The 27,890-nt window shown below is 35.8% G+C and overlaps 3 protein-coding genes across 4 annotated transcripts in view; 1 reads left to right on the top strand and 2 right to left on the bottom strand.

Moving 5' to 3' along the window:
• Positions 1 to 64: 64 nt before the first annotated feature.
• On the bottom strand, positions 65 to 4,641 carry LOC132257029 (probable multidrug resistance-associated protein lethal(2)03659). Its single transcript, XM_059753712.1, has 7 exons — positions 4,279 to 4,641; positions 3,973 to 4,143; positions 3,519 to 3,901; positions 2,218 to 3,401; positions 1,425 to 2,160; positions 1,137 to 1,367; positions 65 to 1,051 (listed from the first exon to the last, which is right to left on the bottom strand). The coding sequence occupies exons 1-7, from the start codon at positions 4,452 to 4,454 to the stop codon at positions 141 to 143; spliced, it is 3,792 nt and encodes a 1,263-aa protein (XP_059609695.1). The 5' UTR covers positions 4,455 to 4,641; the 3' UTR covers positions 65 to 140.
• A 5,778-nt stretch (positions 4,642 to 10,419) lies between these two features.
• The window catches only part of LOC132255611 (relaxin receptor 2), a 53,605-nt gene continuing 36,134 nt past the window's right edge, over positions 10,420 to 27,890 (top strand). The window contains exons 1-18 of one of the 2 annotated variants that reach the window (XM_059751721.1): positions 10,420 to 10,607; positions 12,226 to 12,587; positions 15,194 to 15,469; positions 15,625 to 15,823; positions 15,916 to 15,993; positions 16,069 to 16,140; positions 16,225 to 16,296; positions 16,369 to 16,440; positions 16,544 to 16,684; positions 16,891 to 16,962; positions 17,020 to 17,091; positions 17,182 to 17,253; positions 17,920 to 18,036; positions 18,105 to 18,464; positions 19,132 to 19,276; positions 19,428 to 19,656; positions 20,357 to 20,469; positions 20,560 to 20,700. In XM_059751721.1, coding sequence (XP_059607704.1) covers positions 12,539 to 12,587; positions 15,194 to 15,469; positions 15,625 to 15,823; positions 15,916 to 15,993; positions 16,069 to 16,140; positions 16,225 to 16,296; positions 16,369 to 16,440; positions 16,544 to 16,684; positions 16,891 to 16,962; positions 17,020 to 17,091; positions 17,182 to 17,253; positions 17,920 to 18,036; positions 18,105 to 18,464; positions 19,132 to 19,276; positions 19,428 to 19,656; positions 20,357 to 20,469; positions 20,560 to 20,700 — 2,280 coding nt within the window. In that variant the 5' untranslated portion in view covers positions 10,420 to 10,607; positions 12,226 to 12,538. Of the gene's footprint in view, positions 10,608 to 12,225; positions 12,588 to 15,193; positions 15,470 to 15,624; positions 15,824 to 15,915; positions 15,994 to 16,068; positions 16,141 to 16,224; positions 16,297 to 16,368; positions 16,441 to 16,543; positions 16,685 to 16,890; positions 16,963 to 17,019; positions 17,092 to 17,181; positions 17,254 to 17,919; positions 18,037 to 18,104; positions 18,465 to 19,131; positions 19,277 to 19,427; positions 19,657 to 20,356; positions 20,470 to 20,559; positions 21,523 to 27,890 lie in introns of those variants that run through there. The other variant, XM_059751713.1, reaches the window with a different exon arrangement.
• Positions 22,336 to 25,188, bottom strand: LOC132260913 (uncharacterized). The gene is made up of 2 exons (XM_059759311.1): positions 23,752 to 25,188; positions 22,336 to 23,059 (listed from the first exon to the last, which is right to left on the bottom strand). The coding sequence occupies exons 1-2, from the start codon at positions 25,186 to 25,188 to the stop codon at positions 22,835 to 22,837; spliced, it is 1,662 nt and encodes a 553-aa protein (XP_059615294.1). The 3' UTR covers positions 22,336 to 22,834.

Genomic DNA, 27,890 nt, shown 5'->3' with positions numbered 1-27,890 from the left:
ATTTGTTAGGACCAGTTTTGTCAAAAAGACACACAAAAAGATGAGATTTTGCATAATAATTTCTTTATTGTCCTAAAATGAGGGGCATACAGATAAAGTAAAATTAGGTTTCATCTTTCGTAAATTTTCACTCTTCACACTCAACAATTATTGTGTAATTTTGAGAAAATACTGTTGGGATCTTGAAGAAGATCATCTGGACTTGCAAATTCCGCGATAATCCCATTACTTATTACAAGGACGCGATTGGAGTCCATGATAGTATTGAGACGATGGGCGATCGTGAGGACGGTGCAATTTTTAAATCTTTCCTTGATTGTTCTTTGAATGAGAGCATCTGTGCGAGGATCAACATTCGCTGTGGCCTCATCGAGAACCAGTATTCGATTATTGCGCAGGAGTGCTCTTGCCAGGCATATGAGTTGCCTCTGGCCGACACTGAAATTATTTCCTCCTGCTTTAACAGGCATGTCCAAACCACTTTTGTCAGATGCAATACTTTTCAGCTCCACCTCGTTTAATGCCTGCCAGAGGTCATCGTCTGAGTATTCTCCGAAGGGATCTAGATTACTTCGCAGTGTTCCGGAGAACAAGACAGGATCTTGAGGGATTATGGAAAGGTGAGATCTTAAATCGTTAAGCGACAAATATGATATATCTATTCCATCGATCATGATTTTTCCCTCAACCGTCGCCATGCGAAATAGGGCACTAATCAGAGAAGTCTTACCAGCGCCAGTGCGCCCCACAACTCCTACTTTCTCTCTGGGAGCTACTCTAAAGGAAATCCCCTTGAGTACGGGATCAGAATTTTTGTGATACTTTAAAAATACAGTGTCAAAGATAATTTCACCACAAAGTGGCCAGAACTTTGTTAGCTTCAATGGAATAACTGGTTCGGGCTCTGGTTCAAGTTGTTTATACTCCAAAAGTCTCTCAACCGACATCAATGCATTGGAAGTTGCAGCAGTTTGACGAATTCCCCAGCCTAAGAGGCCGGTAAGGGTGAGAGATTGTGTGATGGCCAGACCAACTTTGTCTCCAATCATTTCTAAATTCTCCACAATACCGAATAGAGGAAATAGAATTATTTAGATAATTTTCACATTAAATGAACCTTTGCGGAAAATACTTACGATTGTCTACTATTAGAAATGTAAAAGTCACAATTGCCACGAAGATAACACTGAGAAAGTCTAGAACTTGCCCAAAAGCGCTGGTGCAGCAAATAAAGAGATACCAGGCAGAGGAGTGCACATCTTGGAGAGAGTCAAATTCATCCACAAGACGGTTTTCTGTTCCAAAAGCTCGAATTGTCGACAAGCCACTTAAGGAAGCAGCCAGGTGAGTGAAAACTGGAGAACGTGCTGGAAGAATGAGTTCAATTCAATCTTTTCAATTTTGATATAAATATTCATTCTTACTTATTCCATCAAGTCTTTTAATATTCCTGGACGATTTCAGGTACCATTGTCGCACGGTGATGAACACAATTCCTAGGAAAGCGATGGGTATAAGGAACAAAGGATTAACAGTGGCTGTAACGAGTATTGCACCACAAATACTCAATATCATCTGGCTGGCATCCAGGAGAACTTTTGGGAGAAGCTCATCCACAGATCCCAAATCTCTAGAGAAACGATTAAGAATCCTCCCTGAGGGATTCGTTTCAAAGAAATGCATCGTTGCTCCTATGACACCCTTGAGCATGCAGTTGTGTAGTTCTTGCGATGCTTTTATGCAGATTTCATAGAAGCCAATTGACCTTATAATGGCCAGCAGAAATATGGAGCCTACAAGACATCCATTGAGAATCAAATAGTAGTTAGTAGGCTCATGAAACTCTCCTTGGTGAGTCCAAATGGCCACGATATAGTCTGAAGCACTGGCAATAATTTGTGTTTGCAGAAAAAGCATTACAATAACCAGCAGGACACAGATGGATGCTCCTGATCGCAGATACTGAAGAATAATGGAACCATCGATAACTCCTTCTGATGTTTTTTCCAACTCTAAACTTGGCAATTTGTCTGTGTTCTGTATATCAAGTATGCCATTCACTTCTCGAGTTGTTTTTTCATTTTTTGTATTTTCCGACGATACAGTTTCTTCTGTATTTTCCAAAATGATAGAAGGAGATCCTTGTCTCCGAATTCGGCCCTGAAATAAAATCATTTGTAATTTCACATTTCACATAACGTTTATAATTTTCCATACCTCTTTCAGTTCAATTATCCAGTCTGCCTCTTTGAGGAAATGGATTTGATGAGTCACGAGGACTCTTGTTGAGTGGCGTAGCAATCCCTTGGGACCTATCACTTCATCATACAATTGTCGTCCCACGTGGGCATCTACAGCACTTAATGGATCATCCAATAGATAAATATCCGCCTCTTGGTAAACTGCACGAGCAAGATTCACTCGAGCTTTCTGGCCGCCTGATAGAGACGATCCACGTTCTCCAATGATTGTTCTGTCTCCCTGCGGAAACTGCTTGAGATCATCATTTAGAGCACAAGCTGATAGAGTTTGCTGATATCTAGCATGTCTCATCGGCTGACCAAATAGAATATTTTGTTGAAGAGTGGCGGCGAAAATCCAAGAATTTTGGGAAACATATAGAACTCGTCCGTTGATAGCAATACTACCAGATTCCGGGGGCAATTCGTGAAGTAGTGCCTCAATAAGGGATGATTTTCCTGATCCCACAGGTCCTATTACACCTACCAGTGTTCCGGTTTTAATATCTAAATTAATGTCTGCGAGATTTGGTTGATTCTTATTGTTGAACAAAATTTTTTCATTGTTGATAAATTTGATGGAGTTTTCCCATCGACATCTGACATTTTTCATTGAAATGGACAAATTATTCGCAATTAGCAATTCTTCATTTTTCCTCTGCACAGGAAATTTATGCAGTAAAGAATCAGTTTCCTCCATCTTTTGCTGATAATCGATACACTGAGGAATGTGTTCCTCGAGTTCTAGAAACTGTTGAAGTCGCTTGAACGACACCATTGCCTCAGATACTTCAGCAACTCCTCGAACAAACATCTGAGACATTGTATGTCCCAAAATATTATAATATGCAGAGATCATAAATATCCTTGCTGCGGTCATTTCGTATTTGAGCAAAGTCATTGCTACCATTGCGCCAAAGAGGGCTAATCGCGTTGTAAAGAGGGAAAAGGCCATGTAAATCCCTCTGAGATTGGCACATTTCCTAATGACCGACAACTCAAATTTTCGAGCTGTCGTGATTAATGTTTCAATTGGCTTTTCCCATGCATACATTTTAATCACCTGTACTCCGGAAATAACTTCATCTATAAAACGCACCCTTTCATCCGTCTTCAAAGCTGTTTGTAAACGATATTTTGATGCCAAGCGTCCCGTAAAGGCTGAAATACAAAATATTAAAATAATATAGTAAATAGTTGAAATCATCATCATAAACATTTTGTGATTGATGATGATTTAAGGTATTTTCTAAAATATTGCAAAAATGCTCTTCTTACATTGTAGTGGCATTACGATAAGTACTATGGCAATCCCAATAAGAGCAGGTACACCCACAAGTTCGTACAGAATGTATCCGATGGTGAGTGCCAGAAGAGGTGCTGACCAGAGCCAGTTGACAAACACGGACACCATATCGAATCGGTTGACATCGTTTGAGAGGAGATTGACGACTTTTCCTGGAGCAACATTGCCCAGAGCTGCTCTGGACAAACGCAAAGCTTTTCGGTACACCAAACTGCATACTGCGACACGCACTTTCATGCCGTTGTGACAACCGCAAAATGTAATATGGTTGGATGTGAAGACACCCAATCCATTGAGTGTAATAATTCCAATGGCGCAGACTATTGCTTCGGTGTGAGATATGTTGCTGTCGTTCCTGCAAATATACGGGAATTGTGAATGAAACCAAAAGCACTTAACGCTGGTGAATCAATTTAATTTAATCACCGAAAATAGAGTAAAAGTCGACGGAGTAAGAGCGGCTGCCCTAGGCGAATCACGAAGTCGTTCGTCACAACAATCAGGCCAAGACAGACGTACTCGCGCCAAAACGTGATTGCTATCGCTTTGATAAGTGACGGCCTCGCCGGAGCACTTCGCAGCTGATCTTGCCACTTTCTGGAGGGAAGAATATGACAATGATAAGCGGAGAAGTGGGTTTGCTGCTTGATTTGCAGTGTATTTGGCTGGCAATTCAACTTGTGTGGGAAGTGATAGTGAGATAAGGGTTAATATTTTTATCTATATCATTACTCTTCAAGACGATCACCCAGAACTGCTGATCTGTCGTCAACGAGGGGCTTGTAGAGATCACGGAGTTCTAAAGATTTTCGATAACCGAGTTTGAAGAGATTAATCATCCAGAAAAAGGTGATCCTTGAGAGAAAATTGGCATTTTCCCGCGGATTATTGGGCAGATTTTTATCCATCTCCTTAACTATATCACTAAACACTTAGTTTCACATTGCAAATATTCGCTGAGTGTCCACTCACGATCGCTGTTAGACGGGAACTGAGAAATTTTCTCTCTTGTATTTCTTTGTACGATTGTGTCTCTGTGTAATACAGTCAGATAAGATAAGAAAAGCTTCCATTGTAATATTCATCTCTTGGCAAATTCTCAACAATCTCAATTTTTCTTCCTCAGGAAACATGAAGAGGCAAGAGAGGATTATAACGAAAATTTGATGAGACTGCATAAATTTTCCCTCGAGAAATATTGCGCAAGTGCCAGGAAAATGCTTCAGAGTCATCTGTTCTTCAGCACAATTGAGAGATCTGCCATATCTTCCTTTCGAAGTTCAGGGAAATTTCCCCTCTTTGTGTAGGTATATCTGTATTTCATTATCCCAAAAGGACAGTTGAGTGTCAAAAGAGCAAAATCTCTTACCAGTCTCATCCGCTTTAAACTGCCACACAACGTGAAAAATAAAATAATTATTATAATATAATCTTAATTTAATATTAAATTGTTGTTTACCTTTAGCACTGGCGAGAACGATAACATAAGCACATGTTATAAGTAAACATAAGCAACTTTTCAGCATCTTTACCACAATTGGCACTCTACACAAATCACTGAACCTATGCTTGTGTTCTGGTCTTATCGTTGTAGGATTGATTTTGTAAACAAACCACGCCACTTGAGCGTTTATTAATAAAACAATACTCTGCTGTAGTGCATGGCGGGATGAAAATGTGTAATTGTCTGTAAATTCAATTTGATGAACGTTTCCTCACCCACTTTATTTGGATAAACAAATTTTTCGTTCGGAAATGCGACTGGTTTACTCTTTCATTTTGATGTTGATGTGAACTTCTGGTCGGGTCAAGGGGTGAAATAAACGGAGATGTTAAGTCACATTGGAAAAGAAGCCGGATATATTTTCTCTCTATCTAGATAACGGAAATTTACTTTTATTGCTTTTTAAAAATTTTTTATTTATCATGTTATGCTTCAGTAATTCATTCATTGTACATCGTATCCAAATCAGTTACCCTTCTGCGTGCATTATTTTCGCACAATTTAGCATATACTGTTGAATTTAACTGAAAATATTGGTTCATATAACGCAGGATCTTCTCTGCCGGTTTCAGTATAAAATGTAGATTAGAAGTGGAGCATGGAGTGGGTGAGTAGAGATATATTGTGCATCACGTTCGAATGCCCAAGGGCTGTTCATGTCGGAAAAGAGCTTTATGACTGTACATACGCTTCATAAAAACCACCCCCGAAGGTTGACAAATGATGTGCGAGTGGGTTATGACAGTGGCGGCGCATCCGGAAAGGAGGACGAAGAAAAAAACTCAATAAACGTTTATTGGTTCAAATGATATCACTTGTCTGTGTTGTCTATGCGAAAAACCTTTTTTTACGCGTGGTAGTGGCAACAAAGTCAATATCGTATGGCGGCAGCGAAATTGATATGATTATTTTCTTCTATTCACCAATACAGAGCAACTGTGACGATAGCTCATTCTATGACTTCCATCTCACAGCTGTACTCAACATCGCACCACTTTATGGGCAAAATGCTTATCAGCGAATTATTTATAATCCCGAGAAATGTGGGTGAAAACCATCAGACTTGTGCATGCTGTCGAAATCTTGCCAGTTTCTACGATTTGGTCCACTGCAGTAATATGCAATTGGAGAAAGTCGAGAAACGATGTAGAGATGTAAAGTGAATCTTCAGCACGTTAAGTGTCTGATTGAATTCTTTTACTTGTATTGGTTCCGTGGAAATTTCACCAAATACTTTCATATTGAATCATGTGAAAAACAGTTGATGGAAAACCCAATGCTGCTGATCAAATATGAGTCTTTTTTGAGTGAGACAATTTTCGTGGTCTCTACATTGTGAACTCTCAGCTCTTTTCAGAATTTGCTGATGCAAAGGAATAAAGCTAACATGCCAGACTTGTTCATCAGGTCAAAAATATACAAAGTCAAGTACGAAACTCGATTATCAGTTTATTATATTCATCTATTTTTTATATGCAGTATTGAAATGCAGATTCAAAGTATTTATTGTTTCTAAAGAATTGATAGCAGTTCAGCAGATTAATTTAATGTGTTAGACTGAGTTCACTTTTAATTCCATATACAATATCTCTCTTTGTTGACGAAGCAAATTATACTACTGATAAAACAAATACATGGGGTGTTTTCTCACGCCAAATATTATTATATTTTCAAGCGAGATCTCATTAGGTTAAACGTATGTTGTGTGGTGATTTTATGTTCGATTTACAAAAAATTGCTTTTGCTCTATAAATAACATTTCTTAGGGGTTTTATTTATAAAATGATGTAGCTCTCGATTTAACAGAATATCAAAAGAATTTCCGTAAATTAGCAATAGTACCTTTTTGATGCTAATGTTTTAAAATATCACTTCACTGGAAGCATCATTTTGGACCAAAATATATAACCACCCACATATTCAATCTACGCTTTCATTCATTCATTTTTCCATTTCTTAAAATGAATACTCTTACATATGTGCATATGTATGCAATGTGTATGTGAGATAGATGTTTGTTTGCAAGTGTTATTTTATTCCAAATTTTTTTATCACCTGCATTTTGGAATTTTCGCTTATGTGAGCATTTTTTTTTAATAATGTGAATAATTATACAAATATTTTCTAACGTCAAAAGAAACTTCTGCTCGTCAATTTTATACATATGATGAGAGTCAAGGGTCATAGAGTAACAACCGATGATTTACTTTTCATGGAATTTTCTAGGAAACGACATGGTTTTTTCTGAAAGATTTTCCCTGTGCAAATACACAGCGTTGAAATGAAATGAGACGCTGACGACAAGGATCTGCACATGCCATTCTGATTGGAATTTAGAGTAAATATGAATATTTTCTTGGAATTTAATCACTCAATCATTTCTTTGTAAACTTCAATATAGTGGGTTTTGCCATAAATCTTCCTCTTCCACGTGGTTCTTTTCAAATGTAAAGTCTTTTTGATGATATTGACAATTGAGCACTTGAAGCCTTTTTGCCCTACCTACTGGTTATGTATTTAAAAAAGTGGTGAAACATAGATAATCGAAATAGAATCTTTAAAGCACGTCATCGGTTCTCATACTGAATAAGTACAATACATTTTTTTGGTTATATAAAATATAAATCTATACTCTCCGTTACTTATATATATAGTTATATGACAAGATTATTTTATGTACATACAGTTATATACTACACACAAAACAAATATACATACGTAGTACATATTTTGTTTCGTGGAGATTTTCCAGAAAATCACCTTACACAAGGGTAAGGACAGAATGAAATAGAAGACGGTTACGGGAAATCGTCGTCGTTGCCAAATTATATTTCTGCTATTTATTTGTTCCTTAGACACCAAGCTTGTGGCATAACAATAAAATAAAATTGAACCAGTCTTTCTTGGTGTGCAAACGGTAAATTGAAGGAAATGATAATCTTTATGGAATACTGGATTTACTTTATTATTGTCTTCCCGGAAAATAATTTACTAACACACAACACTCTGCCAATATCGCCATACATAGCATGTGTATGGCGCTTTGTGTTGCATTGTACATTTCGGGACAGTATAAGAGCAATTGCTGCATGGAAAGCTAATACATACATATACTTGAGAAATCTAAACGTAGTATTTGAGGCACTTGGATATTGATAACTTGTGAGTTTTAGGATATGTGAGTTATATCATAGCGAATGACCTGTATTCTGAATATAACAGGATTATTCAGTGAGTGGAACAATGGTTGCCTTGAGCTGTGTCTTGAAAACGACGTATCCATTAGAAGTGGAACGGGGTGTTTGTGCGATGCGACAGCATGATAAAAGATTCATTTGTACAAGCAGAGATTGTTTAATTATTCCTTTCTTTTATGTGAAACAATTAATTAACTTTTTCAATATTCTTCAAATTAAACTATTCTAATAACTGAATTTTTATAAATTTGGCAAAAATGAATTAGCATGTAAATGTACATTTAGTGACAAATATTTCTCCCGAAAAGCTTTCACTTCGTCTGTACAATCTAGTATAGTGTAGATAAGAAAATGTATTTATAATTCTTAAGTAAAGTTTCTCAATTCACTCGCTCCATTGCACACCGCTAATGCACAGTTCCTTGTCGTCGTTGAACATATTTTGGTGTACAAATTCACCTTGCCAACAATTCACGTACACAAACTAATGTGTTTCTAAAGTTTTTTGACAATTAAAGTGTGTCCTAATTGTGTGTATCTTCCCTTGACATGAGGCATGTACATATGTTATATCTCAGACACTCCTACCTTTGCATAATTATAGTGAGATTTGCAGAATATGAATGAAACTTTTCTCATGTAATCTTTTACGAGTAAAGTCGAAAATGAGGATGAAATGTGTAAGACAAAATCTCATAATTTTCTGCATGATGGCTAATGAAGCAGCTACTACGAAGTCACATGAGTGATTTTATTGTAATTTTTTCTATAGATGTGAGACGAGTATGCGGTCGCACGTGCCGAGCTACTGAAAAGCTTCCGCTTATATCACAGTCCAAGAGAAGTGAAATGGGTAAATTGGATAATACAGGATAATTTCATCAGAACAGATAATCAACAGCAAAAATAAAACAGAGAAATTTTTTCCAATAAATGATATTATATATTTATATATGTGTGTGTAGTTTGTAAAAAATGTGTATGATTCCAAAAAAAAATTTTGTCTATCGATGTTTGATATGATAATTTCCAAGTACACTGATGTATTTTAATCACTTGTATTGTAATTTATTAGCAGTGATAGTCAAGTGAATTGTGGAATTAAGTATCGTATGAACTATTTAATGGCTATACGGCTATTGTTAATGTAAGCCTGATTGATTATCACTGGGGACTTCAATTGATTTATCGAAGGAAGACTAAGTCATTTCGGGGGTTGCAATCAAGTCATATGTGCTCATGGTTTATAACAGTGATTAGGTTAGTATACAGAATAGATTATTTGACAGAAGTTTAATAGTTCTGAAAAATAAAATTGAAAGTAATTTTTTTTTTATCTTTAGCTTTCCGGTTGGTCGACAAATTGACAAGATACTGAAAAACAAACCTGTCTCAAGTATCTCTTCTAATTGAGAGAAGGCCATCAATAGGATGATATTCCAAATAAGTATGTAAGCTTTCTGAACTAGAGTGAACTTGTGTTTTATGAACTTTATTTAATGTCTAAAATTCCTGGATTGTGTGTGCCATTTTGCAGACCCCTTTGAAAATTGACAAAATGATGAAGTACTCGGTTTGCATATGGGTTTCATAGGAAATGCCATACTATCAATTGCTTGATCAATTGTCAAAGTAGTTTGCTTCCAGGATTATATCCACATAATTGAGTTGTGAATTTCATTGAACACTGAGAATAGCAAATACATTGTAAATTTTGAATGGGATTGTATATATCATAATTGTGTGTTGATATATTTACTTTCTTCACACAAATTACCACCTTTTGTTATTCGCACTATTCGCCCAGGGTGTTTGTTTATTAGTCAAATCCATTATCACCACCCGATCGTAGAATGTATCAAGTAAATTTTTAAGTTTTTGTTCTTTTGTGTTTCCCACATAAAGAATGTATCTCTTTGCCCAATAATCACCATTAAAGAATCTAAATAACTCTCATATTCCAGTGAGAGAAAGGCAATCTCTCCTGTTTTTGGAAAATCATTGGAAGTTTCCATGGAAAATAGAGTGGGGATGAAGTATTTCCAAGCGAATTGTACGACAAGTGAAACCATTTTCCCGCCGATTTTCCATGCTTTCAGTGTACATCAGTTGGTCGTTTCATTTCTGGCAAAAAAGTCTTCGATGAACGGATGGTTCTCAGTTGCTTCAAAGCCGCCATTCAAGTCAGACGTATGTTTTTCCTGGGCTCTATCTATACGACGAATTCAAAATTTTCATACTCTGTGGGATGATCTAAAAGAATGTGATTATTAAAATTTCGTTCTTAGAACATCCAGTGACGTAAATATCAAAGAACAAAAATTATCCGAATGAAGTGAAATAATTTTTGTGTAAAAATGGTATGACAATTATCAGTCGTGAATTCTCGATTGAATTGGTGATTCAATGTGATAAATATGTTTGTGAATATTGAAGCAGAAGGTGCTTGTTGTCTACATTGTGCTAAAGAGGAGATAATTAGGCAATTTTATTTTCCACTGCTATCGCGGTTTTTTTTTTGGCAATGGTTACAGAATATTTGCTGAAAGCCGTATTCTGTGAAGGTGAAATTGGATTGTAAATCTGTTTCTTAAATCTTAATACGATGAAATTCTTCAAACATATTTCAATAAATTTAAAATGCGTCACTAAAATAAATATTTCCATTGACATTGCTAAAAGTTTGATAGTACATCTCCTATAATAGGTTTCTACTATTGTTTAACTTATATGTATATTTTACAGATCTAATAGACTGATGCAAAATTATATTGTGGGAGGGAAAACTTGCAAATAGTCACGTCTTCAAAGGAATCTCTGAGGAATAATCTCAGAGGCACGATTTATGGCTATTCACTTTTCTGGACATGATATCGGAATTAGGAATAAAAAAGTCGTCACTATGGCTTCGCCTTAGAATTTAATTCTCCCCTTTTTCCTAACTCAATATACGAATCAGTCTGAGGGGTCGATTTTAGGGCCAAACATTAGGCGTTTCACAGCTTTTGCGGATGAGTTCGAATATAATAGCAGGTCGAGTTTAAGGGTATTTGTGGGCCGGCATTGCGGGAACAGAAAGTCATTTTATGGTGATTCTCAAGTGGATGTCCTAATGCAATTCTACAACGCAAACATCTACATATTCCTGACATTTGATACTATAAGTATATATTGTATATCGTATATACTTTTACTGCTCATTCAAAATCACAGTTTGTAAGCGTGCCGACATACACAACTCTTCTAGCTGTAACTCAAATTTATGGGAGTTTAGCCCACTTGGGGGAAATCATGCGAAATAAGCTTGGCGTGGTCATAATTATTATAAGTGAATTGGCAATTAACTGAATCTGACATTTCATTCATTCTGCAGTTATATTGCTAATCCCTTGATACACAATTGATATCTTCTACTATATTTTCATGTATTTGAGGAATATTTAAATTTATTTTATATGAGGTTAGTTATTATAATTTGCACTTCATAAAATAAATACATACATTGAATGAGAAATCGTTGATGTCTACATTTTTGTAAAATTTATCAATATTCTTAATAGCACATATCAATTTTTTCTATGGTCAATTGAAATTGGGTCAATTGTACAATGCAGTTATTAGATTAATTTTCGCCTGATCTGATGTATTTTTCCATGACTCATTTTTCCCGGGTGTCAAATTCTATTGGACATGATTTCATTTGAACTGGCCGCAATTTTCCTTCGATGAAAAATTTTCGCTCATGGAAACTACGTCGAAATGATTCTTATCCACGCTTGAGTTTAGATGTTGAAAATGAACATAAATTTCCCCTTCCACCCTATTCCGTCATTGCCTTGAGCGCAATGGAGGAAATCGAAGGAGTGTTTCTCTTCATTTAAGAATGCGTCTTAATGTAAATTGCTATATATTATTGGTAAACTAGTAGACAGACCAGCGCCTATTGTTTAACCGCTTCCAATAAATATCGTTTTTCAGGAGAAAATGAACAAGACGACCGATGTGTCGTAAATTGAACTTGTGAGTTTTATGACAATTACCACAGTGCGCTTCTTAAAGTACATTGGATATCATTGAAGAATACTTGCCTACATATGTATTTATTAAGTGACAAAATGCATAGAAACTGGTTAAAGTTGGTAAAATAATTGTGTTTCGCGAAAGGACTTAAAGTTTTAATTTGAGTGAAATATGAAATAACCGTAGAGAGAATGCGAAAGATAGTGAAATTACATCAAGAGAAGATTTCAGGGAACAATTACTACATCACAACTCGTGCTACTCTTTCACCATGAAGGTTCTTCCTGTGTTAATAATTGTCATTTTGCAAATAATTTTCGGTAAGTGATTTTGGCATTTCCATTCTATTTTCGTCTCTTTTTTAAATCAATTTCCTATTTTCCATTCTCGTTGGATAAACAAGATGCCTTTATAATTATGTGTAAGGGAGCTGAATAACAAATTAAAATACTAATTGCGTTACATAACTGTAAAAATAGAAGGCAATTCGGGCCATTAGGCGCCTCTATTGTATCGACTTAAACCCTTCAGTCAGTGTTGAACTTTATAATGTGAGTTTTATTCCACTTTTATCAAAGGCCCAAAGAATATGTGTACTATGTCACTTGCGTATTTCATTTACGTAATGTTCCAATTTTCCAATAAATATTTATCTCAAATTGTTACACAATTATTAGCAGTGTTTGCGACATAAGTATAATTATGTCATAAAATAACCACTTGTAATAATTGGGAAATTTCAGATATTATATTTTCGTAAGTTTTTTCTTCTCGTGGATGATGCATTTGTTTTGAGGACTACATACTATATAGATAGATGTAGATATGTATATGCATATAATAAATGTTCACACGTGTACATATAATTTTTTCTCATCGTTTTAGATATACATATTGTTAACAGAAATTTTATATTAGTTGACAGTAATATGTATTTGCTTATTTTTGAATAGCAAAAAGGATGGGTTGGAAATTCCTTTTTTTAATTTTAATTTTTAAGTCATTGTAGTCGTGAATTTCACACAACATCTACTCGCGTATTCGCATTTTTTTGCATGAATGGCATGGAAAACAACAAAAGGGATTCAACGTTATCCATGAAAGACTTCATTAAGTCTTTTCGCGAATCTAATTATCAGTCAGATTTTTTCCTTCTTTGCGAGACCAAGAAGAATAACTAAGACATTCTTTGAAATCAAAATTGTGCAAAAGAGGAAAAGAAGTCTTTGTCATGAAGTGAAAATATTTGGAGAAGGCAAGAATTACACAAATTACTTTTATAACATAAACAGAAAAGGAGATTGAACATTGCGTAGAATAACCAATCACCTTTCATCCGTGATATAAGAAAATTGGCGAATAAACAGATGAGATCTTGACCGCGTACATGAAAAATCTCTTCAACCATTCCCCGCCAGTTATTTTTGGCTCTATTTCACTATTTGAAAATTTTCTTCTTCCCCACCGCAGTTCTCATCCATTTTTCTCCTACATATATATTTTATCACAATATTGCGGAGTTGTGTAAGTAACCGTGAAGAAAAATTCAATGGTCTGGTGCTACGCGAATTGTTAATTAAAAGTGGAAACGAAATTGTGTTGAGATATATTCGGGAAAAAGATTCGAGAACTACAATAATATGTGTGAGGATGAAAAGCGGAAATTGAAATTGTTTCAAATTAACTTTTGACGTATACAAATTTTGTCGGAATCGGATAATGTGTAAGGAAAGAAATTGCACTTCCAATATAACAACAAGGGAGAATCTACATATTTATTACATAAAATCATAGGTATTACATATATAGGTATTATATATATATTAGTTAAAACAAGCATTCAAAAATGAATTAAATTAAGAGAAGACTTAACAGCACAGTGCATAAGACCGAATGGTGTCTAGAGAGACGCCTTCTGTAAATTGGTTCTTCATCCTTGTCTGCGTTATAAAAGTTATTTTCTAGAAACTGCAATCGCGCAATCAATGTAGTTCAATGATGTAATTTCTCATATCACAAGTGCAATATCACATTACAAGAATGTCAGAAGAGCTTCATAAGTTTGTGCTGCTTTACCACGTTTAATATTACGGATGCTAATGGTTAATTGTTGTAACTGATTTTATGTACATATTTATTCAAGATAAGGTTCATCAAACCTTTTTTCAATAACCGACCAAAATATTGCTTTCATGCGAAGGTGATACAATACCGCATTAGTATCATCGGCCACCTCAGCGAAAAGGTGATTAATTCAGTAAACAATAAACAACTGCTTCTAATTTCTTAACCTACCACCTCTCAACGAGTAGTTATTTATAATGCAAGTCCTTAGGATTTCAAAGAGCGACGACTTCCTACCTCGCGATAGATTGTTTCTGTGCTAAACAGTCTTATTAATAATTAGGCTCAATAAAGGTGTGCTTCTTAATTGCGATGTGGCGCAATATGTCTATATTTACACGTCTTTGTTGGCGTCAAACATCTCACTTGTCATGTCGTTTAGTCGGAAAGATAAACTACTGTCATAGCAGCTAATTATTTACTGGACAATTAGGGGCCCTATTTAAAAATATCGAATTTTTGTGCCTTCTAGAAGTTTATTACACAGGTGGATCTGATAGCGAATTGCACTGGCATTTCGCATGAAACATGTACTGTTTTATGAATATCATCGCCTGTGCTGAATGCGCTCTTGTTATAGATATAATATATGTAGATATTTGGTCTGAAATTACTTTACTATTTCACATGTGTACCTAAGTATTTTTTTAATGCTAAGGTATGTAATTTTTAATTTTTGTTCCCTTTGTTAGTTATTACGGATTGAGATAGTAAAGCAGTTTGACGAATACTTTTCTACTAAATAATATGTATTGTTCGGAAAAATACTAACATCAATATGTACATGGTAATTTTTTTGCAGTTTCTACTTCTTCGATGCTGCAATCGCTAGCTATATCTGGAGAGATTCAAGATAGTTACAAACCTGAGAGCGGATCGCAATGCATTGCAAGTTACTTTATGTGCAACGATTCCATCTTGTGTGTAGCACAGCATCTCAATTGTGACCAGAATCCCAATTGTTTTGACGGTTCAGATGAGTGGAATTGCGATGATCAGTCGGCAGATTTGTACTACGATCATCTCTTTCGGAAGAATCTTAAGGCTTTGACAGATGATATACCCTGGGGACGATGTGGTAATTTGTCAATCGAAATTAGTAAATTATTCTCCAGGATTATGTTTTCTTTTAACTAAAATAACACCTTAAGTGACGGCCTTAACTCGAGCAATGAGAAAATGTATTAATTAGGTAATTAAATTGATGTAATTTCAATGTCTATTCCCGGATAGATTATAGTTTCAACGAGTATCCAGACCTTAACAATACGTGCAAGTGCAAGCTGAAAGAAGTTCACTGTCAATTTCAAGGTCTCACAAATATTCCATCGCCTCTGCCCATGTACGGGATAAGTTTGCTGGAGTTGAGTGGAAATCGCTTTCCCGTTCTCGATAGTATTTTTTTGGAAAACATACCACCTTCTCAGAAACTGTGAGTAAACACACTACAATAGGAATAAATTAAATGATTAAATTCTGAGTATTATATGATTCTTTCATGTGTGAATAATATATCTATTGCAGAATCCTTAAGCATTGTTCAGTGCAAGAGGTAAAATCACTTGCATTCCAGCGTTTCAAAGATGATTTTGTGGATATATTGTAAGTAGAGCGTATTTGAAAATTTTTCAAATGTTTTCATCATTGGCTTATATTTCCTATTTGTGTGAAATTTAGATATTTGGATCAAAATCAAATCGAAATTCTTCCGAATTTTCTATTTCCTGAAGGGACAAAGCTCACAGTTCTGTATGTATATTTTGATACTCGTATGCATGGCATAAATATTTATTACCACATTAAAAAAATGTTTTCCTATCCTTCTCTTGGTAGAATCCTTGCTGGAAATCGTATATTTGAGATTCACAGCTTTGCTTTCGCAAATCTGAAGCACTTAATTGAACTGTGAGTAGGACAAATATTTTTGTTCGCATCAATTTGTTATGATTAATTGGATTATTCTTTTGAACTCAATAGAGACCTTCGCGATAATCGTCTCGCGGTACTCACTGAAGCTGTTCTGGCGCCGCTGATAAATTTACAAATTCTGTAAGTTTGACTTTGCACTTTTCGACTAATTTTCATGGAAACTTTTGCTATATCCCAAGGAAATTGACTCATATATTTTTATCTTTTTCCCACAACAAAAAAGTTTTCTCAACGGAAATCGTCTTACGGCTTTTACCAGTGGGATGTTGCCGTTGTTGAGCAATTTAATAACACTCTCACTGGCTGACAATCAAATTCGGCGAGTGTCGAAGAATGCTCTCAATCTTCCATCATTGGAACATTTGTGAGTAATTGAAAAGGATGTTGTGTGTGATAAAATCTCTGGGAATGACAGTACCTACTTATGTTGGAATTCTAAGATTTGTTGAAAATTGAGATATTTTTAGTCAGTCACGTATTGAATGATATTCTATGTTTGTTATTGAAAATTCTTAGATGTACATACATCTGTTGAATTTATTTCGTTACTTATTTCAAAATTATTCATAGGTTTTTATCTGGAAATCGATTGCACCAAATCGATAATGATACTTTCTATCTACTCCCAAACTTAACAGGATTGTAAGTAGACATCGAAGTAAAATTAAAACGTTTGCTCACATTGATTAATATTTTCAGAAACCTTAATAACAACCAAATTCAGGAGTTTCAATTGAACGCCTTCAATGGAATTGAAAATTTAACATCATTGTAAGAACACTTTCGTAATATGTAACATTTCAATAGCTGTAGAAAAAAGCAGCAAATCTTCTTGTTTATATGATATTCTCCTTTTTGCAGGTATCTATCCGGAAATCCATTCAAGACAATTGACCAGAGGGTTCTTCATAACTTAACCCATTTACAGCATATGTAAGTAATATTTGGGTTGTATATGATAACATATTAGGTGCAAAATAGTATCCAAAACTTTCAATAAGTGATAACATCACAAAACACTACACAGTCTGGAAATTCAGTTTAAAAACATGTACATTGAATAAACGTACATATATCTTCCTAAAATTGTAAATGCACTTTGAACACTTCCAAAAGTTTCTAGTTTATTATAAGGAAAATTTGAAATACTATGATTTGACTCATGTGGACCATATGTATACATTATAATGCATTTATTTTCATGAATCTAAGCTGAAGTTAAGTGGAAAATAGCACGGAATATTTATACCACAAAAGTATCAAAACAACTTTTCCATAAACATTGAAAGGTGCTGAGAAGCTTTTGGGAAATTCCACAAACACTAACGTATGGGTATTTGTTTAATGTGCTTTACATTTAATTTATAAATTAGTTTATCCTCTTGTTTTGTATTTTGGTACCTACATACATATGTTAGTAAACATATTTGCACCTAATTAGGTTTGGGGGCAGTGCCTAATGGCAATTCACATTCCTTGGGTGCAATAAATCAATAAACCATGTATGAGACATTGATGCAGATCAACATCCTTTAGGAATGCATTCTCAGAGTTTTCACGTATCAGAGGGTATATGTTTTTTTTTACTTGAAATTACAGATACTTTACCTGGTTTCACTTGTGCCGCGCAGCAATGTACGTGAGGGTGTGTGAACCACGTGGGGATGGTATTTCTAGCGACAAGCACTTGCTAGATAATCCGGTGCTGCGGGCCAGGTGAGGAAACGCAATAAATATTGGTATAAAAATTGTATTTAAATGAAACAACATTATTTCTTCCCAAGTGTGTGGGTTATGGCAGCTGTGGGTATTGTGGGAAACCTATTGGTACTTTTCGGACCACTTGCTTTGGGAAATCGCGGTCTTACATGCCACATCGAACATACTATTTACTTACGACATTTGGCTGCCAGTGATTTACTAATGGGAATCTACCTGGCCATTATCGCCACGGCGGATATGGCTTTTCGGGGAGAGTATCTAATACACGAGGAGGATTGGAGACACAGCATCACTTGTGACCTGTGCGGCTTTCTCAGCACACTAAGCTGTCAGTCGTCCACGCTTCTGCTGACTCTGGTTACCTGGGATCGTCTTGTCTCTGTCACCAGACCTCTTTTGCCAAGGCCACCAAGCCGAGCAAGGTGAGAAAATCACTTGTGTCATATTTGTGTATTATATTGAATATTGGATTTAATTACATTCTGTTAGTTTTTACTATAATATAAAATCAAGGAGGTGGTGGACAATCATTTTGCAAATAATAATGTATTTGTATCAATTTTTTTCTTGGATATACTGCCTCCCAGTAAAAAAGTGTCTGAAATTTGTGGTGGAAAAACGTTTACATCTTTTTGCTTTTTTAACTAAAATTTTTTTACCATTATTCGAAAAGCAACTTTGTCATCTCCCTTTATAGATTGTCCTAAAATTTTACTTGAACTTTCTTGAAAAAGTGCCAACATTTCCATCGCTGACGGGATGATTTGTCCTTTGGTTATTGTTTTTAGGCATTCTCAGTCGTTTCAAGGGATTTATCGACACTTGGGAAACATTAACAGTGCCTACAAATGTAGGAAATAATATGTGTGTATAATACAATTGATTGAAGGAAAAATTTAATTCGTCAGAAGAATTTTTAGTGGACCGTTGTACTGTTAAGAATTGTCTTGTGACTTGCCCCTTGAGAATTGTACAATTCTGATGAAGTCTTGAAAAATTCCACTTTGATTGTCTATATGTAGTAAGAATTCCTTCAATATATACATTATTTTGTTTACTGTTTGAATCTCTCTTGGATCACCTACACAGAGCAATTGTACGCTTGGGACTTTTGTGGCTGACCGCGACGACGTTGGCGGCTGCTCCATTGTCTGGGATAGATTATTTTGGCAGAAATTTCTATGGTTCCAACGGTGTTTGTCTCAGCCTCCACATACACAGTCCTTACGACAAGGTATGATGATTAATTCATCACTAAAGGCATATTTATACGTAAGGTTGTATGATAAATTTGAATATTAGCACTGAACGCTTTTACGAATCCACCAAAAATAACCGAAAAGTTTGTACTGAACAATATCTCAACGTTAACACTATCATTTTAGGGTTGGGAATGGTCTGCAGCGATTTTCATCGTTGTCAACACATTTTCGCTTATTTTCATTGGGACGTCGTATATGAAAATGCTGCGCGCCATCAGGAGTTCCGGCTCGGCTATGAGAAGCTCCCAGAGTGGGCGAGAGAATGTTGTGGCTCGTCGCTTTGCCATTATTGTGGCTACGGACTGTGCCTGTTGGCTTCCAGTAATCATTGTTAAAATCGCAGCGCTTGCAGGTAAGTTGTAATTCTTTCTATACGAATTGAGTCATGTAAATCACTCTTATTTCGGCTTTCTTCGCTAAACAATGAAAAATCACTGTGCCCTCCACTGGACTACTAACGCAAGACATTTATTTTATTGGAAACAATTGAGTTGATTTATTTGCTGAAGAAGGGAAATAAATGTTACCGACTCAAAAATACATATGATTCATGGTGGTGATATTTGCATGAGGAGATAAATATCTATGCATTTTTTATTTACTAATTACTTTAATAATTTCATTTTAATTCTCCATGAATGATGGTTATATGATCTTAACATAATTTCATCATTTGTAAAGTTAATCAAAATAGAAATTTAATATGCACGATTCGTTGTGTCCTGAAACAGAAACAAATTTTTAAAATTCGTGTACCTATTGCTGTTTCAAAATTAAAATTTTAATTTTGTCCTTTGCAAATGCTATTTGGTATATATATATATTTATATATATATAAATGTGTGTGTGTGTGTGTGTGTGTGTGTGTGTGTACGTTTTACTTTAAGTGATGGTATCACTTTAAATGAAAGTTAATAACAGAATTGAAACACACCAGAGCCAAGGTGTGAATTAAGCGGACTTTTCAGACATCTGAATTGTAGATGGAATTTGTGCGAAAATTAAATAAGACATAAGATGAAAGTCGTAATTCAAATTATCATCTGTTTCAGGTGTAGAAATCTCACCTTCACTATACGCTTGGCTCGCTGTTTTGGTGCTTCCTGTTAATTCAGCTCTCAATCCCGTCCTTTACACTCTAACGACGGCCGCCTTTAAGCAGCAGGTGAGCATCAAGACGTGATTTACCCCAAGAGGGTTTGAAGCAATTAGAGGAATTTCAATTACATTTAACGTTTCTCGTATTATTTCACAGCTCACCAAATTTCTCTATTCGCTACCATGTGGCGCTGGCATCGACTCACGATCTCAGAACGGATTCGAGTCCGCACTGTCTATCAGTCTTGGCCACAATTATCCGCAGCAGAGCAGCAAGAAGCATTTGCTTCAGCGACGGGTAAGCTGCACAACCCCACTTGCCATTTGTCCAAATAATCACTGTAATAAGAATGAATTAATCGAACCGGCGAATTCGATTGAAAAGAGTCTAATTTAGAGAAAATAGAACCCAACAGCATTAAGATATTAATGCTATTACCATTACCTTAAACTCTCTGTGTTCTGTATTAGTTATATTTGAGTGTGTATCATATACTTATATAATATTATTTCCATGTTTTTCACAAATATATACCCTCCTCTCTGTACACCGTTCAGTAGCAGAAATATTTCTATTTTTACAATAAAAATTGGCACTCTACTCCAAATTTGTTTTACCTTTCTCTCATTTTTTAAGGGTAAAATTATTTACATTCTTGGAAGAATGTGTAAAAAATTGATCATAAAAATATTTATATTACGTGTGTCTGGTAAATTTGCATGATTCCTGCCTTTTCTCAAGCTTCCGCTGGTTTTTCGTTTTTGCCATTCTTTCCTAGAGAGTTAAATATTTCAGCTGATTGCATGACAAATGGATAAATCAGCATAGAGATGCTCGTTTTTGTTGAATGACTTCTTTTTTCTGTCATTCTCAAACAATTTACTGTAAAACCTACAAAATTCATGTACTTTATTGTGTGTAGAAATTAATTGTGTGTGACTGAATTAGCTAAGTTTGAGGAAACTTATGAAATTCTCTGTACGCAAATTAGTGAAAAGCTGTGATTTTATGGAAAGATTTTAAAAGATTTAAAGTTTCAGGTTAAAAATATTTGTACACGTGAATAAAGCTATTTTTTATACATATTATATATAATACATTACTAAAGGTTATTACCATAAAGTCTTTGCGGTCTGTATTATATCTGTCGATTTTTTCTTAAAGACGCGTAATTAAAGATATACGGATTAGATACTTCGAAATTTATTTTTACACGTTCCAATGCGTAATACGAAAAAATCACTTGAAAATCGGAGTATGAAAAAGACTATTACTTCTAAATCGATCTTCAAAAAATATGTGTTAAGTTTGCTATTATTTATTTTTGAAAAACATTCGTGCCTGTTTAAGTGCTGCTCTTTTGCATTCAAGAGCTAAGACTGCAAGATATTTTAAGTAATTTTTGAGAATGCTTAAGCAATTGACGCGCGGATCTTTATATCACAAAGGCGTCTTCATCTGTTGAATGATTGCAAGGGAGGCTACAAAAAGAGACAACATGAACTTTCCCAATTGGCAAATGAATCACAATTCCGGAGGCGTGAGATAATATTTCTTTTGCCTATGCATTTAATCCAAAATTCTCGAGATTTCACTCTCGGTGAGTTTCGCGTTTTTACTCGTGAATTAAAAGGCATGAATAATATCGCGTCTATTTTTGGCGATTGCGTCTTGTTGTCATATCTCATGATGTTCTTTCACTCTCTTTCTTCATCATCACTACACCCAAAAAGCATCTCTCGTAACACTTCCATTGATATACGATATTTTAATGGAAAAACCCTTCCCTGATTTTTTGCATTTGATTTGTACAAAGACCCGCCAATCAATTGAACTGAGGTCATGAAGAGTTCGATGGTTAAGGAGATAAGGTACATAAGATGAAGTGTGTAATTATTTATTTCCCTATATAACAATTAAAACGCATGAAGATGACAGATGTGACGACATTTATTCGCGATATACGCGTTTTTCTCATATCCCCCATTGACCACAATTCAAACAATCGTCTTTTTGTACACTATAACTTTTTTTACACTATACTCCCCATCATCCAAGAGGCATTTTAATTGTTGGTTCGAAGGTTTTAACTTCATTTAGCAATATGAAATAATCCTCCTCTGCACATTTGAAATTGTTGGAGTGACTCTCGATTGAAATTTATTAGTCGTGAAATGTTCAGATAAAGGATTGCATAAAGCGGATACTTTTTACCGCCACATGTTGTGTTGCAATGCTGAATTCACCTATGTTAAACGTCATGAAGTTCTTTTGTGCATTTCCTAATTACAGCAAATATTTTATTTGTCTCTGACGAGAGCAGTGAAAGTGTTAAGCACGCGTGCAGGCTTCACGATGCAATTAACACAAGAGGTGACAATATCACAATAGTGATATCGTGGAGAAAATGTATTCCTACACAATTGTGGGGTTAATAACCTATTGTAGAGTCATTCTTGGGTTTAAGGAAACCCAATTTGTAAAGAGTTTGGAGAGAGCGACGGATGAGGTCATCCTTGAATTTGAAGATATTCTTATCAGTGATATAAAACTCCGTCATGTTGTGACATTTTCGCTGCACTGTCGTTACACAATCTGATCTGTAGTGTTGCAATTGAGCATCTTCTACATCAATCTCGTAGGCTGCACACGATCCCTGAGGATGAGAATAAAGGGAAAAGTTTTTAAAGCACGCGACACACAGATAAAGAGTAACTTTTAAGCAAAATTGCTTCTTTCATCGTATATATTTTGCGAACATTTAAATTGGCAAACTCCATTCTACGTGTGTACTTTTATTACCTATTCTTTGAATAAAAAAATGTCCAAAGTGATTTCTAATATACCATAACCACTTAAAAACACATATCCTAGACACATTATTACATCATGTGAATGTATTTTTATTGGATAATAAAATCTATGAAAAACGAAACTGATAATAAAAATTTTCGATGTTTCAGCACAAATCAAATAGCCACATGTTTATTTTCTGGATAATTTAGAGTTGGCGGCTTATCATCAGTAAAATGTGAATTTGTGTGAATATTAATGCCAACAATATGAAGTTTCAGTGAAATAGTGAGGCCTTCGAAGTCATTATCGCGATTAATCTGGCAAATTAATTGCCACTCAGTCATGTGATATGGACATTTGAGTCTTCTTCAAATATTTATGTGTTATACCGTGTTCCTAAGATGATTATGTAATATGTTTGAGAGATTCTGGAAGTGACTTCATTGTAAATTAAGACCGTCTATAAATAGTTTTGCGAAAATGCGTAGATTCTGGAAACCATGGAATAGTAATCAAAAATTAATGATCCCATGTGATGTTCCGGATCTTTACCTGGAGACAACTCATGGCAAAGTGGTTGTGAAGGGTAAGAATTCTATCGGCTCTGTGTATGCATTTCACATGTTCATTGGGAGCACTATAGACGGCAGCCCGATTTGTGTGCTGCAGCATATGAAGAAATTCAGGTATATCCTTGTTATCAGATTTGGTTCTGTCTGGATGATGGTGTGAGTCAAGGAAATAGACATTTCGGAAGTTGTAGCTAGGAAAAGGCAAAGGACTACCATGATCCGCCTTTTCTGAGATCATCGCCATTAACTCTTCCCAGCTTTTGATATTTCTCTTGGGCATAATCACCTCGTCGATATCTAAGAGAGTAATGTAGTGATATTTGTACATGTTCTTGTACAAGCAGTCATTGTAGGGAATGATTTCATTCTGTCGCTTCTGATATAATCTTTCAGAGAGAAAGAGATGCTGAAGCCCAGGAACGTTGGGATTTCCTGCAGGAAGCGTAAGTTTGGTCACATCTATCCTACCCAATTGTTTGTAGTACTGAAGAACCTTCGACATGTTGGGGTGAATTTGGAGATTATAGAAGTAAATTTTATCAGCTCCTAAGATTCCTAGTAACTCTATCCATTCAATTAGACGTACTGAGAGATCCTGATAGAGAAAGTCCAGTCCCTTGACACACACAGCGAACATTTTCTTCTGATTGTCCAGTGGCCGATTGTACATGACTTTGAGATTGTTCGTTGCTGTGGCGCATTGTTGCTCAACAAGAGACACAGACACTGGCACCATGTGACGGCGATCCCATGGGATCGGGCATGACAGGAGGTACGGCTGATACTGGCCGTCAAAGGCATTGCCCCAACTCTTAATCCAAATGTAGTGGTACTGCTCTAGGAGAACAGTAACAGGTTTCTCCTGCTGATCGTACCATATCTGACAGAACATGGGCAAGTGTGTGTCCACGCGATTTATCATGCCCAAGATGCGAATGTACCACTGATCATTGGCATTGCTCTTGCGATTGTCCATGTACGCACCAAACAGCTGATAGGTACCATTGGACGTGCGCTGCGTTTGCCACAAATCGTTATTGATTTCCAATTCAAAGATAGAGGGAAATTTGCCGCACTGGGGCTTCATCTTCTTGCGTCCAATGAGGGTCTGACGCGCCCAGAAATCTAACGGAAGGAAGGGCACCTTCGATTCGATGTCACGGACCACCTCGTTGAAGTCACGTTCTCGCATGGGGTCCACAAGAAGTTCCATCTCGTTGGCCACATCCACGAGTTGATTGTACTGACCGGACGTGATGTATTCGCGGATGAGGGAGGATTTGCTATGATCGCCACCCACGTAGTCAGGAGGATCGTAGATCACGACAGAATTGAATACGTAAACTGTACCCACTACCACGAATATCCACACAATGAGAACGATGAGGTACTTCAAATTCACTTTTGGCACCATCATTTTCACTTTTCACTCAACGAAGCTTATCATTCATGATCTCACGATGCCCATTGTCGGCCACTAGTAAATGTTCGCGATCGCAGCAATTGATTGTGTGTTTGATGAGGAGAGCCACATGGTCTGTGCGGGATGATCCCGCGGAAAAATGCCCACTTTTCACTCTGAAATCTTGGCACTGAATGAAACATTCGGACTGTGTCGATCGGACTCAAGCAATGACTGTACTCTTTGCGTCCGCCGCGGTGAAGTGTGGATGAATATAACGGAACGCATTTTACCTGGCCAACAGACAGTCCCCGGTGTTGCTCATTCACTGCTCAAAATGCTATTGCCCTTCATACATCCACAAAACATTTCATGGTGGTTCGGCCTCTTACCGCATTCTGTGGGGGAGTAAAAGTTGGTCTATATTGCACTACTCACGATGCGATAAGTGATTGTTGTTACAACTTGAGTAGTTTCCATCACTTCCATGTTATTCATGTTTCCACTGTACTCGTGCAATGAGAGCCATATCACGTGGTACGTGTTTAAGAGTCACTTTTGTTATGGCTTTTATGGTATAAGCTTTTGCATATGAAAGTCACAGTTATTGCTATTAAAAGTAATTCTTTCTATACGATTATGAAATTCTTTTTTATTTACCAAGGAATACGCCTTCATTTTTCACACATAATTAGAAATTACAGCACACAGGAAAAATTTTAAATGGAATTCGATCATATATTTGCAATAATATTTTAAAATTTGGTTATTATTTTCTAACATTTTTTAAGTGTAATGTGACATTTTCCCAATGCTTACCAAAAAATTAATGCCTTAAAGGTATTGCTTTGTGCTGTATTTATATGATAGTTTAAACCTGAGAGCCAGAGTATTAGTTATAGTAATAGGTTCTAAAACACTTGAAGTTTATGGATATTTTTAAACACATTTTTTTTGTCTTACCAATTGGAGAATCGCTGGAAGAATCTTCCTTACCATAACGCAAAATAGCTTACTAAAAGGTCTATGTCCAGTCCATCTCATCTTCAGCGATTCATAAGTGGTTGAGGAATGCTGTGCCATCATCATTATACTGATGATCGTCAGCTGATGTACGCTGATGGTGAAGAAGTCTCAGTAGAGAATGAAGCGTGATGAAGACAATCCATTAATGGGCAATTTGTAGATACGATTCATATGTATATTATTGCTGAATTGAACTAGAATATAGTGGCTGAAAATGTTTCAAACCGGTCCGTCATCTTTGGTTGCAAAGTTGCATTGCGAGAAAACTTACAAATCGTTGTGGTGACTTTGAAAATGATCGGGGTCATCACTGGATATTCTTCTCACTCATGAATTTTCTTATAAGGTCGCTACTTGGACTGTCCGCGAGAAGGGGAGTGTGACTAGAGAAATTGTGTGCTGAAAGAGGTGCGGCACCACAAATCGAACAATTTTCATTACATTTCGTGTTTTATCGAAATGCATACCATAGCGCAGAACATTCATTTTGATCGCCTCCATTGGTTCCATTCTCCACTACTGCCAGTTGACTAAAAGCAGAGAGTTGAATGTCTTCTAAAACGAAGTGACTTTGTAGCAAAACGTCTAATTTGGTGTTGTACAGTTTGTTGAGAGGAATTGACACAAAATTTGATGAAAGCCAGATTCTTCGTAGCGTGGAAATTATCTGAAATTACGTCGGGAATGTTTTCTCAAGAATGTGATTCGGTTGTTTCAACATTGTACAGGTTCGTAAAGTAGTCAACAATTTCATTAAAATTTAATAAAGCTAATTTTTTCAGTAGAACGAAACTGAAGATAGATAATGTAGCTACATTGTGTCTCTCTTGAAAGCCGTGTTATTCCACTCGTACTCAAAAATTCGGCATTATGGATGATACAGCCTTTCACCCCTTGTTTAATTTATAGAATAATGTAAAAAGTCATAAATTATCTACAAAAAGAATTTTTCGAATTTCAAACAATACAGAAACTCTGTTTTTATTATATGCACTCACTATTAGAAATAGAAGATGAAAACATTTCAATGGTTTTTTTTCCAAGCATTAATTTAATTTAAGTTAATATACAATTCATTATTACATCAAAAGTGAGAGTATCTTAAAAAAAATAAATTTAGGGAAAATTCCGCGTTAACTTTCAAATTGAAAATCAATGGACAAGAAAATGTTACTTTCAAAAATTTCTTTGAAACCATGCGCAAATTTTACTTGAATCTAAAATAGCTTCACAATTATTATTTTCGCGTGCCTTTAACGACAGACGAGACGACAAAATGCATGTAAAATTTCGTCACTGTCGTCAGCGCATAAACCCAGTGAGATCGTACAGCATGATTTTCCAATTTACACAAAAATTTCAGAGATTTATGTATATTTACATATCTACGAGGTGCTTCAAGAGTTGTTTCTCTGAGAGAATCCGTCGACGCAATCAGATTGGTTCCTTCATGACTTTCTAATAAATACAGCAAATTCATTACTGGCATTTTGCTCACGCCTCCTTTACCATGTGCCTCGATCGTAGATGTGTGAATGTACAGATGGGTTTTTTTTGCACACGGAATAGTGTCTTCTTCGCGTCAAAAGGTCGACTCATTTACTCTAAACCAAAAGTCAATCTATTCTGCGTTGTGGTCTCATGGGTCATTGCAATTTAGCAATTTCTTTTATATATGTCGCCTTTCTTCT

The sequence above is a fragment of the Phlebotomus argentipes genome, unplaced genomic scaffold (assembly GCF_947086385.1).
Source record: "Phlebotomus argentipes unplaced genomic scaffold, Phlebotomus argentipes genome assembly contig_6, whole genome shotgun sequence".
Taxonomy (NCBI): Eukaryota; Metazoa; Arthropoda; class Insecta; order Diptera; family Psychodidae; genus Phlebotomus; species Phlebotomus argentipes.
Note: the sequence above shows the minus strand (reverse complement) of the source record. Positions and strands in the feature narration are given on the sequence as shown.